The following is a 12550-nucleotide window of genomic DNA, read 5'->3' on the forward strand; positions in this document are numbered from 1 at the left end:
TAAACCCATGTTACATATAACTTGAGAATATGGAAACAAGGCTAGATCTCATTATATTACCCGAGAATCTACAACAAATGATAGATCTCATTACATTACCCGAGGGTCTGCAACAAAGTCTAGCTCTCGTTATAATCTGTACAGACGCGCTCCCTTGCTTGATGTCGCACCAAGTTAGAGCATTATCAAAATTTCAAATAACACCATAAGAAGAGATTTTTAGGTTTTTTTATGGTACCAATTTAAACTTGTTGATAAATAAAATATAGAGGGTATCATGCATATTTAAAAGTGAGTGAAGCAGTAGTAAATTTCAAGCCAAGATCATCACCCCAAAATTGAAAAAGAAAAATAAAGAATCTGTTAGATTCTCAACTGTACGACCATCCTAACCAAGCAAGGTGACAACGATCCTCTGCAGACAAGGTGATCCAATCACTGAGCCACCAAAACAATAATCACGCTGTGATCACACAATCTTAATTTTTTAACTAGACTTGGAATCCTGTCTCCTTGGGATCGTTAAGGATACAGATGTACGAGTCTGTAGAATAGATCTTGTTCAAGTAGACCTGATCATGGGTCCGCCCGAAAAGTGAGAGATTTTGGGTAAAAATATAGACTTGAAAAATTATTTGGACAAAAAATAATGCATGTTACCTAAATGGGTTGGCCTTGGGTAGAATTTTTCTAGCTCGGGCCAGGCCCAAATATGTTGTTTTCCTGCTGTTTCGCAGTTGTTTTATTGTTATATTGCTACCATTTTGTTATTATTTTGTTGATATTGCTTGGATATTGTATAACTACTTTATTATTGTTAAATTTGTTACTATTTTAGAGGCAATTATTTGCTAAGTTACAACTATCTTAGTGTATTTGATGTATTATATTTTTATATAAAAATAATATAAAAGAAATAATATAGACGAGGTAGGTCGGGCTCAAATTTAGCATTTTTAATTTGGATCAGACTTAAATAAAATTTTAAACTCATTTTTCGGTCTAATTTAAAAAACGAATCTAAAATTTTGTATCGGTTGAACCTGAACCCGATCATGAATGAAGTAAGGTGGTTCCTCCTCAGCTTTTAGTTCTCACTCAATTACTGTTTCGTTGGATTTTTCTTCTCCGTGTATAGTGTTAGTGTAGTGCCCGACACGTGTCTTCCATACTCTCTTGCTGCCACAATGATTGGATCCACTCACATTTTATTTAAATTATTTTATTCCGGCTATTACAATATTTTGACTATTAGCCTGCTTCGCGCTTTCCTCGTAACATAATTTATCAGGAGCAAATTAATATAAATTAACTCTATGCACCCAAATATATGAGAAAGCCGCTCAGCACTCCAAAATGGACTGAAGTTGAGTAATCTCATTTGCTTTTAGTTTCTACCGAGGTTTTCATCTCCTCTTTATTAAGCACAGTAAACAGTAAAAAAGAAGAAGTCTAATATGTACAGTAGGCAGTTGCACTTAATTAAGTATACAAATGTTTCCTTTATTCCACTTATTTTTCCCCAACTTCAAATTCTCATGCCAACTTGTATATGAAACCAGATTAGATCATCTTCTTCGACTTTGCAGAATCCTTCGTCCCATGCTTCTGCATCAAGTAGTCATATTAAGTATCCTTAATAATTCAGAAAAGATGTTTACATGTAAGAGAGAGATTGACTTACACTACTACAAAATCAGAATAATTTTTTATATTTATTCTTAACTTTTTATATGATTAATATTTTAACAATCTAACTGTTATATTTCTTGTTTCATTTATGTAGAATCATACACATCAAATTTTGAATAAATTAAAAATATCTAACTATTTATCTTATAAAAAAAAACTTTTGACCCTTAAATGCATGTTAGTAAAGAAAATATTATGGATTAATATGATAGAGATATCATAACCATTAAAAATTTTCATGTATGACAAATGTAATATATATTGATAAATTCAATAATTGAATTGTTAAAATATTAATATGATGAAAATGTTAATGTAAAATGATTACATTTAATTTTACAGTAATATATGCAGATTTCTACTATATAAATTTAGCAGAAAAGTTGGGAAATGAAGACTACCTTCCAAGCATCATAATTGCGGCCTGAGGATTAGTCCCAGGGGAGAAACTAAAGGTAGAGGCATCTATAACCCTGAGTTGATCCAATCCAAGGACCTTGTAATCCCTATCAACAACCTTCCCAATTTGGCACCCGCCATGGTAATGCCAAAACGTCATCACAGTGTCTATGCAATATTGTTCCAAGGAAGTTGTCGCATTGGGATTTCTTCGTCTCAGGTTCCCTGCTCTGTTCACCGTCATATTTATAAGATCTTGTGTTGTCATGTTTCTAAACCGAAATCTCGACAACGAATCGGAATTTACGACGTTGATGATGGTTTGCATGCCACTGACGCACCTCCTTAAGTCCACTGCTGCCTGGAAGTAGTTAAACCTTAGCTTAGGGTTGTCACTTGCATTTGTGTTTTGAAGCTCAAGATAACCCTTTGAGATTGGACCGAAGATGGTCTGTACGAGAAACGCTTGGTTTCGGGTTGAATTGGCCATTGCTTCTTGTGATGGGTTGGAGGTTTGGGGCTGAGCGCCACCGGAACCAGAAAGGGCAGAAAGATCAAAGCCGTTTAAGGATTCAAAGTAGTTACTGGTTTTGTTGATGCCCACAACTGTAGCTAGGGAGAGAGGGATGTGCGTTGGGTAAGGAATTATAAGACCGTTTAATGGTTTATCAGCCATCTCTCGGCCTACCATAGGCTGGTCTAACACCACTTTGATGCCCAGTGACCGAAGCCTAGCGGCGGGACCAATGCCGCTCAGCATTAGCAATTGTGGACTGCCAATCGCACCTGCCGACAATATGATCTCACTGCGATTGTTCGACTCATGTTTCAAGTATGCAATGTGCCTTCCTCCATTTGCATCGTAAAATATTACCCCATCAGCTTTTGGTCTCTGTCCATCTGCCACATGAATTTATAATATAATGATATTAATTAGTGAATATATGAATTTCATGATTATGATTTTAATTCAAAGTGTACTTATTTTAAAAAGATTTTCTTTTTATATCTAAGATATTATTATTTTTTGAAAATTACAACTTACTTATCATTATAATTAATGAACATTACACCGATATAAATATATAATTTAATAACTAAGTCAACTAGAATGGATTTATATCAAAAAATTTGAGCATGAGATCTCAACTTCTTTTTCCCCTTTTTGCTATTCTTAGTTCTACTTCTTTTCTCTGCCTATTTTCTTATTTAAACAAACAAAATCATAAGTTTGGGATTCTAATATAAATATATATTTGGCATTAACTCTATAAAGCAAACATTATATTTGGCATTAGTAATAAAATCTAAAATAAATATATAGTTAATAATCAAATTACACCATCTTATATTTCGATAAATATTTTAAATTTATAATAATAATTTAATTGTTAATATAGTAAATAATTGAAGGTACTTAGTTTATTAATTAAACTCGTACTTTTATATATATTATAGATTATAGACAAATAAATGGTTTTTTTTTATTTTTTTAGGAAAATAGATAAAATACTCAGATGAGCCTCTTAATTTATTATCTTTAATTTTAAAATAGTGAATTTTATTTTTTAAATTGAGTTGATATATTTTATTTCGTGATCTCAATTCATTTCAAGACATAAATATAATCTTTAATATTAATATAAATATATAAAAAAATACGGTATATTATAGTTTGAGGTTCCCAAAGTTTTTTAATATTATATTCTTTTGGCCTTCCAAAATTTTTTAATTTTACTCCCTAGAGAATTTGTAATTTTGCATGCTAATGTTAACAATTTTAGTTTAAATTTAATTTACTTTATTAATTTAATATCTTTATGGGTTCATATTTGATGCATTGATCCTATTTAATTTTATATACTATTAACAAACTAAATGATACAATATCATTAGAAATAAAATTAAGTGGTTTAGTTTTAATTATCTTTTTCAATTAATTAAATGAATAATTTACATTAATTGTGATTGTAACACCCCAAAATTCTTAAAATAGAAAAAAAAATGCTATTTTGGGAAAGAATAAGCGTATTGAATGTGAAATACGTATTTGGAAAGGATGATCATTGAAATTCGATAAGGATTAAAGTGTGATTTTTTGAAATTTGGAGGGCTAAAAATGTAAATTTACCATTTTAGGAAAAGGGCGAAAATTTAAGAAATATTTTTTCTTATGAATGTGATATGGATATGTATTGATATGTGGAGTTGAAAATTGAGATATGTACTAAATTGAATAAAGTGAAAAATTACAAGGACTAAATTGCAAATTTCTCATTTTTATGGAGGAAGGCCTTAGATGCAAATTTGCCATTATTAATATATTTTTGGAGACAAGTGTAAAGGAGAGAAAATTAATGGTAATTAAGCATGAATGTGTTGAAATATGATTGGTTGATAAGATAAGGATGAAATTGAAAGAAAAAGAGTGGAATTATCTACAACTGGGGCAGCAATAAAAGGAAAAGAAAAAGAGAAAAAGAAAGAAAAAGTTTTCCATGATTTTTTTTTGAATTCTATATTAAAAGTATAGATCAATTTCATCATCTAGAGTGTTATGAGATCATTTTCTATCATAGAAACCATTTAATTGAAAAAGAAAGTGAAGCAAAGAGCTTAAGAAAGTGATGAGAAAGTAAAGGAGAAAGGTATGATTTTCTCAAGATTTTCATGTTATTTGGAAGTAATATCATGTAGGGATTATACTGAAAACATGATATTGATTATGTTTCATATATTTAAGTATGAAGAGAAAGAAGTTGACAAAGGGAAAAAGGAAACTTTGGATTGAAAGAGTTAAATTTAAGTGAAGAAAATAGCAAGTACTTAATTGAATTTTTGTTTGCTTAGCTTAATTTAGATGTTTGAGTATTTAAATCTAATATGAAATAATTAAGTAAAATATTAATTTGAAAGTATACTAGAAGTTATGTGATTAAGTTTAATTATTGTAAGAATTATGTTTAAATATAAGTAAGACATAAATGTCAAATTTATAAGTATGATAAATTAATATATTTATGAAATAGAATATGATTATGATTATTGAGTATGGATATTATATATATACATATAATATATATATATAAAAGCATGTTAGTAAAATAGGAGGAAAAAGAATTTACATGTGCATATGTATCAAAAAGAAAATACATAAAAATTAGTAAAAGCTTTAAGAATTAATACAAGTTAAATATAATAATTTGAATGATGGCAAGTATGATATATGATATGTAATACGCTTTTTGGTGTAATGAGGGGCCGGGGATTTGGTTGGGAAAAGAGTTGGTGAAACGTGGGTATCAACGGGTTGAAGGAGATTTGGAGTTTTGTTTATGTTTATGTTCTTCAGAACATGGTGTTCTGGTTGGAATCGAGAGTTTTGTTATTAGAGTTTCGTTAAAGGTTAAGAGTTCTGTTTTGGCCTAGGACTCTAGGAGTTTTATTATCGAAATTCTGATTATGATCACAATTTGTTAATGATACATGTGACATATGTGAACACGTGTGAAACTATATGATTAAATGATAGAAATGAATAATGAATTTAATCAAATGATTTATGAATTGAATAGTAAAAATACATGAATTAAGATAATGTTACTAGATAGTATAAGAAACTTATTAATTTATTTTAGTTTAAATTATTTAATTATGTTTTAACGAATGAATGATAAGCTATTGAATTTAATTAGGCACTTATTAAGTTCTATGAGCTTAATGTGTTTGTTTTTAAATGCGTAGGTGAAAGATAAGTTCTAAGAAAAATCAAGGAAGCCACTTCAGTTTGGATCGCATCATTCCTCAAGCTTCTGGTTCAAGCCGTTTGGTGTATAAATTTTGGACCTTAATTTACCATGTACTTGGGCTTAATAGTAATACTTGTGAATTATCTATGAATGATAATATTTTGTGTTATAAATTACTACGATTATAATGAAACAAGAATAAATTTAAGGGGTCAGTTTAATGTTTAAATGTAACATCTTTTACTCGGATAGGTGAAGAGTGTTTCAGTGATATTAATGCTTTCATTATGTGCTCAAAGAAATCAACTCTCAAATTTTACATTTTATCTTTTTAATGCATGTAATTTTATATTTTTATTTTATAATATAAAATTATTTTATGTCCATTTTAATTATTTTACTTAATAGTATTAATTTTTAATAATAAAACTTTAGTTGATATAAAAATTTAAATGAGTTGAGAGGTTGAGCCTTTGCCTGCCTTTTAGCTTTTTCTTTGTAGATCGGATATTTAAAATTAAAGCATGATGTCAAATTTAACTTTTAATGATTATATTTTATTATTATTTTTAATTAAATTTAACTAAAAAAATAAAGATTAAATTGACAAAAAATTAAATATTGAGTATTAAATTTCATATTAAAAAACAAATGGAAGTTTTTGGGATAAGAAAGGATTAAACAATTAAAGTAAATAAAAAAGAAAAAAAAGGTTTGAGTACCTTTAGTGGTAAATGTGATCTTGTGCACAACAGCATGCAAGTAAACCTTAATCATGGTTGGATTAGCATACTCAAGCAAATCAGCGGCAGTATGTCGATTCCCATTTTTATCAAAAAGAGTTCCACTAGTTTTAGTCCCATTTAGATGAGCATACGTAAATCCATTATCGGGCAGAACCCCAACTTCAAGCAACCCGTTTCTCACAGCGGTTTGCCATTGAAACGCACCCGGCTTGTACACTATCTTCTTTTCAACCCACTCGTAAGACTCATTTGCTAATGCTTCATCTATACCTGCTTCTTTTAGGAAGAGTGTCTCGGCACGCGAGTAAAACCCTAAATTAATGACTGTTCCGCCGCCAAGGACGCGTGCTCGGTTGCCAGGAACTCTGTCCTCCGATATGAATGATTGAGAGATTGAATTGGGAGAGTCGTCGGTAAGAGTGGAGATGACGTTTTCCATCCTAATCTTGGTGGTGTTGGTGTAGGGCGATCCCCCTCTTTCCAAGACTAAAACTTTTGCATCTCGTGCCGACAATGTTGCCGCCAATGGACAACCGGCCGTCCCTCCGCCGATGACTATGTAGTCGTAGAATGAGACTTCTGGAGCTGAGGTTGCTTCTTGGATAAAACTATATTTTGGAGCTGCAAATGCATATATATATATTTATATTTAATTCATATAAGTAAGAAAAAATAATACATATAAACCTAAATTGATATCAATTTATATATAGATAACAAAAGTTTGCTTGAAAGCAATTCCTAAATATTTTAGATTGCATGCGATCACTTTAATTGACAAATGTAACTTCATAATTATTGAGATTTTTACCAGGCATATCACTATGAGAAAAAGTGACTATCTGCTTTTCTTCAAATTTAATACCTTTTTCTGCATAATTGAGGCCATGGAAGTTAGGAAATACAACCATAAAAACAAGTGCAAGAAACCTCCATGAGTACTTCAAACCCATTTTTTTTTTATGATTTTGCTTCTAAGAGTTTTCTTTTTTCCTTTTTGATAGTTTATGTCACTATATACCACACTATTTTCACCTTAAATGTCCAACCCCTACAAGCTCTACTTCTTATAGGTGTATTCATTTGCCTATCTTTATTATTATTAGTTTTACTTGGAAAAATTGGATTAAAATTTTGAAGGTGTGGTTTTGTATTAACATATATTAGGAGGGAATTCAGAATTTTTTTTAGCGAAAACTTGAGTTATATAGTTTTATGAGAATTAAAATATAATTTTAATAATGTATTGACATATATTTTTATAGTTTTTAAAATAATTAAATTAAAAATTTATGGCTCACTATAATTTTATCATTTATTTATTTAAAAATTTTAAAAATTTCAATGGTTAAAAACACAATTTTCCATTTGGGTCCATATTTGCCTCACCCTTAGCGCGGTATCTAATGATAAATTGCTTAAGTAAATGATAATTTAAAATTAAAATTAACCATTTTACCAATAAATGCCCATTTCTAATTTTATTTACAGAAATAGACCAATTTTTTCATTATTTATCAGAAAGGGCCGAAATATGCAAAACGCGTCCACGTAGAAGCGTTTTTGGGTGAAATTTCAGCAAATCGCGTCCCTGGGGAAGCGATTTTGCAATGTTAGCACAAAACGCGCTGACATGGGATCGTTTTGCTGACGTGGCAAAATCGCTCCCCCAGGGACGCGATTTACTTCGTGGTTTTTCTAGGGTTAGAGCTTTTTGTATGTTTAGTCCCTAGGGTTTTTTGGTTTAGGGTTTTTAGGGTTTAGGGTTAGAGTTTTGTTAAAAATAATTTAGATTTAGGGCTTAGGGTTTTATCAAAATAATTTTGGTTTAGAGTGTAGGGTTTAAGAATTTTGAAAAATAAATCAAGTTTAGAGTTTTTTTAAAATTAATTAAATTAGGTTTTAGAAGTTTTAAATAAATAAATAAAATTAGTGTTTAGAGTTTTTAAGAAAATTGATTAAATTAGGGTTTAGTTTTTTTTAAAATAATTGTGTTTAGGTTTAGAGTTTAGGGTTTAGGGAGAATTATATTGACAATAAAGATTTTATTTTTTCTATAATAGTTTTAGAAAAATTAATTTTGAGAATACGGTTCTGAAAAGATAATGTCAATAATACTTCAAGCAGGATGCACTGCCAGCAAAATTACTGAAAAAAGCTCTCACGTGGACGCTCTTTTTCTACAGTAGTTCTTGGAAAAATAATTTTGAGAAGACGGTTCTGAACAAATAGTGTAAAAACGCTTCAAGTAGGATGCATTGTCAACAAAAATATTGAAAAAAGCTCTCACGTGGACGGTCTTTTTCTACAGTAGTTCCTGGAAAAATAATTTTGAGAAGACGTTTTTGAACAAATGGTATTAAAAGCACTTCAAGCAGGATGCACTGTCAGTAAAATTGATGAGAAAAACTTCCACGTGGACGCTTTTTTTCTACAGTAGTTCCTGTTTGGCCTTAGGCTATAAATGAGTCAAATTTCATTCTCAGGTTACATAAGTTTCAGCAAGAAAAATTAGAGAGGCTAAGCAGAATATAAATTGAAGATGAGTGAACGTATTTGTGTTGTTATTTACTATGATGGTGAGGTCCGTGACACCAAGAATGACATTGTTTTTTTATCGGAGAACACAACGCGACTGGTTTTTAACCAGAACATAGATTTGATAGAACTTCGTAAAAGAATTAGGCGCAAAATCTTTGAAATGACACCAATGAGGGTTTTGTCTATTAAGTATCAATTTTGTGCTTCAGTTGATCCCGTGACATATGACTCATTTGATATCAAAGATGGTCGTAGCTTGGAGGCGATGGTGCAGGCTCATCTTGCTAGTGGATCACCCTACATTGAGTTATATATACAATTTTCATCACCAAATGAAGCATTTGTGACTTCAACATCTACTGTTGTTAGAGAAAAATACATGACCCCTACCCGACACTCCGTTAGTGGGGGCAGAACACGAAAGCGCTTGTGTTTGGTGGAAGTATGAAATACACAACTTCTGCACAACATTAGGTTAGTGGATGGGAAATGTACATCGGTGGGTCAATGTTCGATACTGGAAATATGTAATGGGGAATGACGTTAATTGCTAGTGGTTAGAAATCCACATCTAATTGGGGACGTTACGAAATGTTCACAAGAAGGGATAATATACTCCCTACGACGTCCACCGGTGAGGGGACCTCGTACGTTGCAGATGATGGTGGGTTGGATGATGAGTCCGATGTGGATCCGCCTCGAGAGCCTGACCCCGATGGTGCAGAAGTTACATTATTTTTTTAAACCGGAGCATGTTCTAACCGAACCTGAAGATGTTGAAGGGGGTTCAGATGATGAAGAAGAAGATTCGCGATTCAGGGCGTACTCGCCTCCAGCCCACATGCATAATGTCGATCTATCGGCAGATGATGCGTTGGAGTTTCCAGATCTACCACACAGAAGGTGTGACCGTACAAGTTCATCATTAGATTCGGGTGAATTGGAAGTTGGCAAGGAGTTTTCCAGTAAGGATAGTTTTCTTGGTGCATTGAAATAATATAGCATTATGAACGGGGTTAACTACAACATGGTTAAATCTAAATCTGAGAAGTTCAAGGCCAAGTGTGTAGTGCAAGACGGTACATGTTCATGGAAAATCACGGCTTCGGTTAGGAAAAAGACAAACTTGTGGAAGATAAAAGAATACAAAGGTCCACATACCTTTGTTGCCGGTACAGTATCACTGGGTGTTTAGGGTTTTTGAATAATACTGTTATTACTTAATGTTGCATTATCTAACGTAGTTCGTTAACATGTGTTTCACAAGATCATCCTAAGACTTCTGTGTCGATCTTAACTACTAATATTTGTAGCAAATTGAGGTACACGCCCTATTATCGCAAGTTTTGAATAGCTAAGCAGAAGGCATTGAAAAAGATGCATAGTGGGTGGGACGCTTCATATAATGAGGTGTGGGAATGGTGTTAAGTGCTGGAGAGGTACGTCCCATGTTGCATAACAGACCTTGAAACGAGCCCTACGTACTATAAAAATCGATTGCTCCGTGGAGGCCAAGTGTTCAAGCGTTTGTTCTGGAGCTTTAAGCAATGCTGGGATGCATTTGTGTACTGCAAGCCATTGGTACAAATTGACGGTACCTTTATGTATAGTAGATATACCGATTGACTATTACTAGCTGTAGCACAAAATGGTGGTGGGAGAATCCTTTCAATTGTGTTTGTAATAACACCGGGAGAGTCAGATGATGATTGAAATTTCTTTCCTTCTAGGTTAAGAAGGCATGTCTGCCCCAACCTGATATCTACGCTATATCAGATCGGGGCATTAGAATACTAGCAGCAATTGAGCGATAGGGAAGCCTATGAAATCGCACACACCATTGGTATTATTTAAGGCACGTTGCGTCCAACTACTATGGGTAATATCAGTCTACCACTGAATGACGGTAAGTGACTAACATGGGTATTTAATCTCTATTAATATAATTCATTTGTAATATTCAATTTATTCTGAATGGAAGAGTGGTATGTAATTTTCGCTATCAACTTATATTGATAGGGTACAAGATCAATAAAGATCATTTTCATGAGATATTGACGATTTTACATTCAGTTAACGAACAAGGCACAAACTACCTCTGTAACGTACATTTCGAACAGTGGACACAAGCATGTGACAGTGGCCTACAATATCGTCATATGACCTCATACCTGGCTAAATGCATAAATTCTGTTCTAAAAGGAACGCGTCATTTGCCAATAACCTCGGTTGTACGAGAGACATATTTTCGTTTAGCGGTACTATTTCCAAAGTAAGCAGTGAGTTATAAAGGCCAAATGCAGAGAGGCCATGTATGGTGCCGGAAGGTATTGCAAGAAATTAACAAGGTGAAGGCGCGGGCCAACACCATGCACACAATATGTCAGGATCGCGACAACCTATGGTTTCGTGTGACGGAGTTTGACAAATTGAACCAAGGTATTACTGGCGGGCAATATCGTGTATACTTGAGAAATAGGACTTGCGACTGTGGGACATTTGAAGCACTTCGTTATCCATGTGCTCATGCAATTGCAGCTTGTCAGAATCTTCATTTGGATCTCATGAGATATGTCAACGAAGTGTACAAAATAGAATACATGTACAATGTGTGAAGACATGTATTCCCGCCAGTCCTAGATGAACGTAAGTAGCCGTCTGTATCGCTTGCTCTGTTTAAGTTGTTACCAGATAGAGAATTACGTCGCAAACCAAAAAGTTGACCTTGCTCGAGTAGAATACGTAATAATATGGATATCCGAGAAAGGACGAACCAACAAAAGTTGTGCGGATGGTGTAGGAACCCAGGTCATACAATTCAATTATGTCCAAATTGAAATAGTTGATAATTGCTATAATGAAACTATGTTGCATTATTTCTATTGGCTTATTCAAAAGAACTTCTATTTTATTAAAAATATAAAAATAATTTACTATTAAATATTAAAAACAAATTTTATTTTATTAAATGAAATAATATAAAAATAGTTTGTACAAATATATTAAAAAAATCAATGTAAGTACCGGTCGAAATCAGTGCCACATGGGGGTGGGCAACGGTTACACATTGGATTCCTCCTTAGCTCAGCTTCCGGCGGGGGTTGTGGTTGCTCCAGCAGGAGTTGTGGTTGCGGCTGTTGGTTGGATGACCCACTTTGATAGAATAAAGAATGTGTAAGTGTTTGAATCACCTACGGTAGATGTGTTTGAATCCCATAAGGCGATGGGGATTGGTAATGACATGAGCTCCCCGACGGTGCCTCGTGCGATCCCTCTTGTGACGATGGCCTATATATCGTCGGTTGAGTCAGGGTCATCGAGAAAGGAGATGCACCAGGCCATGCATTTCAACCTGGCATAGGATTGAGAAATTGAAACATATAAGGGTTATGATACATATAAGGGCTAGGATATGCACTTGGC

At 32.9% G+C, this 12550-nt stretch overlaps 1 protein-coding gene and 1 non-coding gene across 5 annotated transcripts; both read right to left on the minus strand.

The window, feature by feature from the left end:
* Window positions 1-357: 357 nt before the first annotated feature.
* On the minus strand, window positions 358-580 carry LOC121222954 (small nucleolar RNA U3). The gene has a single exon (XR_005920324.1). It is a non-coding gene; the product is annotated as a small nucleolar RNA U3 (small nucleolar RNA).
* Window positions 581-1191: 611 nt separating this feature from the next.
* LOC121222451 (protein HOTHEAD) lies at window positions 1192-7628 on the minus strand. Of its 4 annotated transcripts, none has more exons than XM_041103254.1 (4): window positions 7452-7628; window positions 6563-7207; window positions 2094-2991; window positions 1192-1608 (listed from the first exon to the last, which is right to left on the minus strand). In XM_041103254.1, exons 1-4 carry the CDS (start codon window positions 7537-7539, stop codon window positions 1569-1571), a joined length of 1671 nt encoding a protein of 556 aa, XP_040959188.1. In that variant the 5' UTR covers window positions 7540-7628; the 3' UTR covers window positions 1192-1568. The 4 variants fall into 4 exon arrangements, with proteins under 4 accessions (XP_040959188.1, XP_040959186.1, XP_040959189.1 ...); XM_041103252.1 differs by having other exon boundaries at window positions 7398-7572; XM_041103255.1 differs by lacking the exon at window positions 1192-1608 and having other exon boundaries at window positions 2090-2991; window positions 7452-7595.
* Window positions 7629-12550: the final 4922 nt, after the last annotated feature.

The sequence above is a fragment of the Gossypium hirsutum genome, chromosome D10 (assembly GCF_007990345.1).
Source record: "Gossypium hirsutum isolate 1008001.06 chromosome D10, Gossypium_hirsutum_v2.1, whole genome shotgun sequence".
NCBI lineage: Eukaryota > Viridiplantae > Streptophyta > Magnoliopsida > Malvales > Malvaceae > Gossypium > Gossypium hirsutum.

Coding starts and splice junctions, on each gene's coding strand:
- LOC121222451 (XM_041103252.1), bottom strand. CDS start 7,539: ATGGGTTTGAAGTACTCATGGAGGTTTCTTGCACTTGTTTTTATGGTT. Junction 2,992..6,562: donor GATCACATTTACCACTAAAG/GTACTCAAACCT, acceptor TTCATGTGGCAG/ATGGACAGAGACCAAAAGCT. Junction 1,609..2,093: donor GCAATTATGATGCTTGGAAG/GTAGTCTTCATT, acceptor TACTTGATGCAG/AAGCATGGGACGAAGGATTC.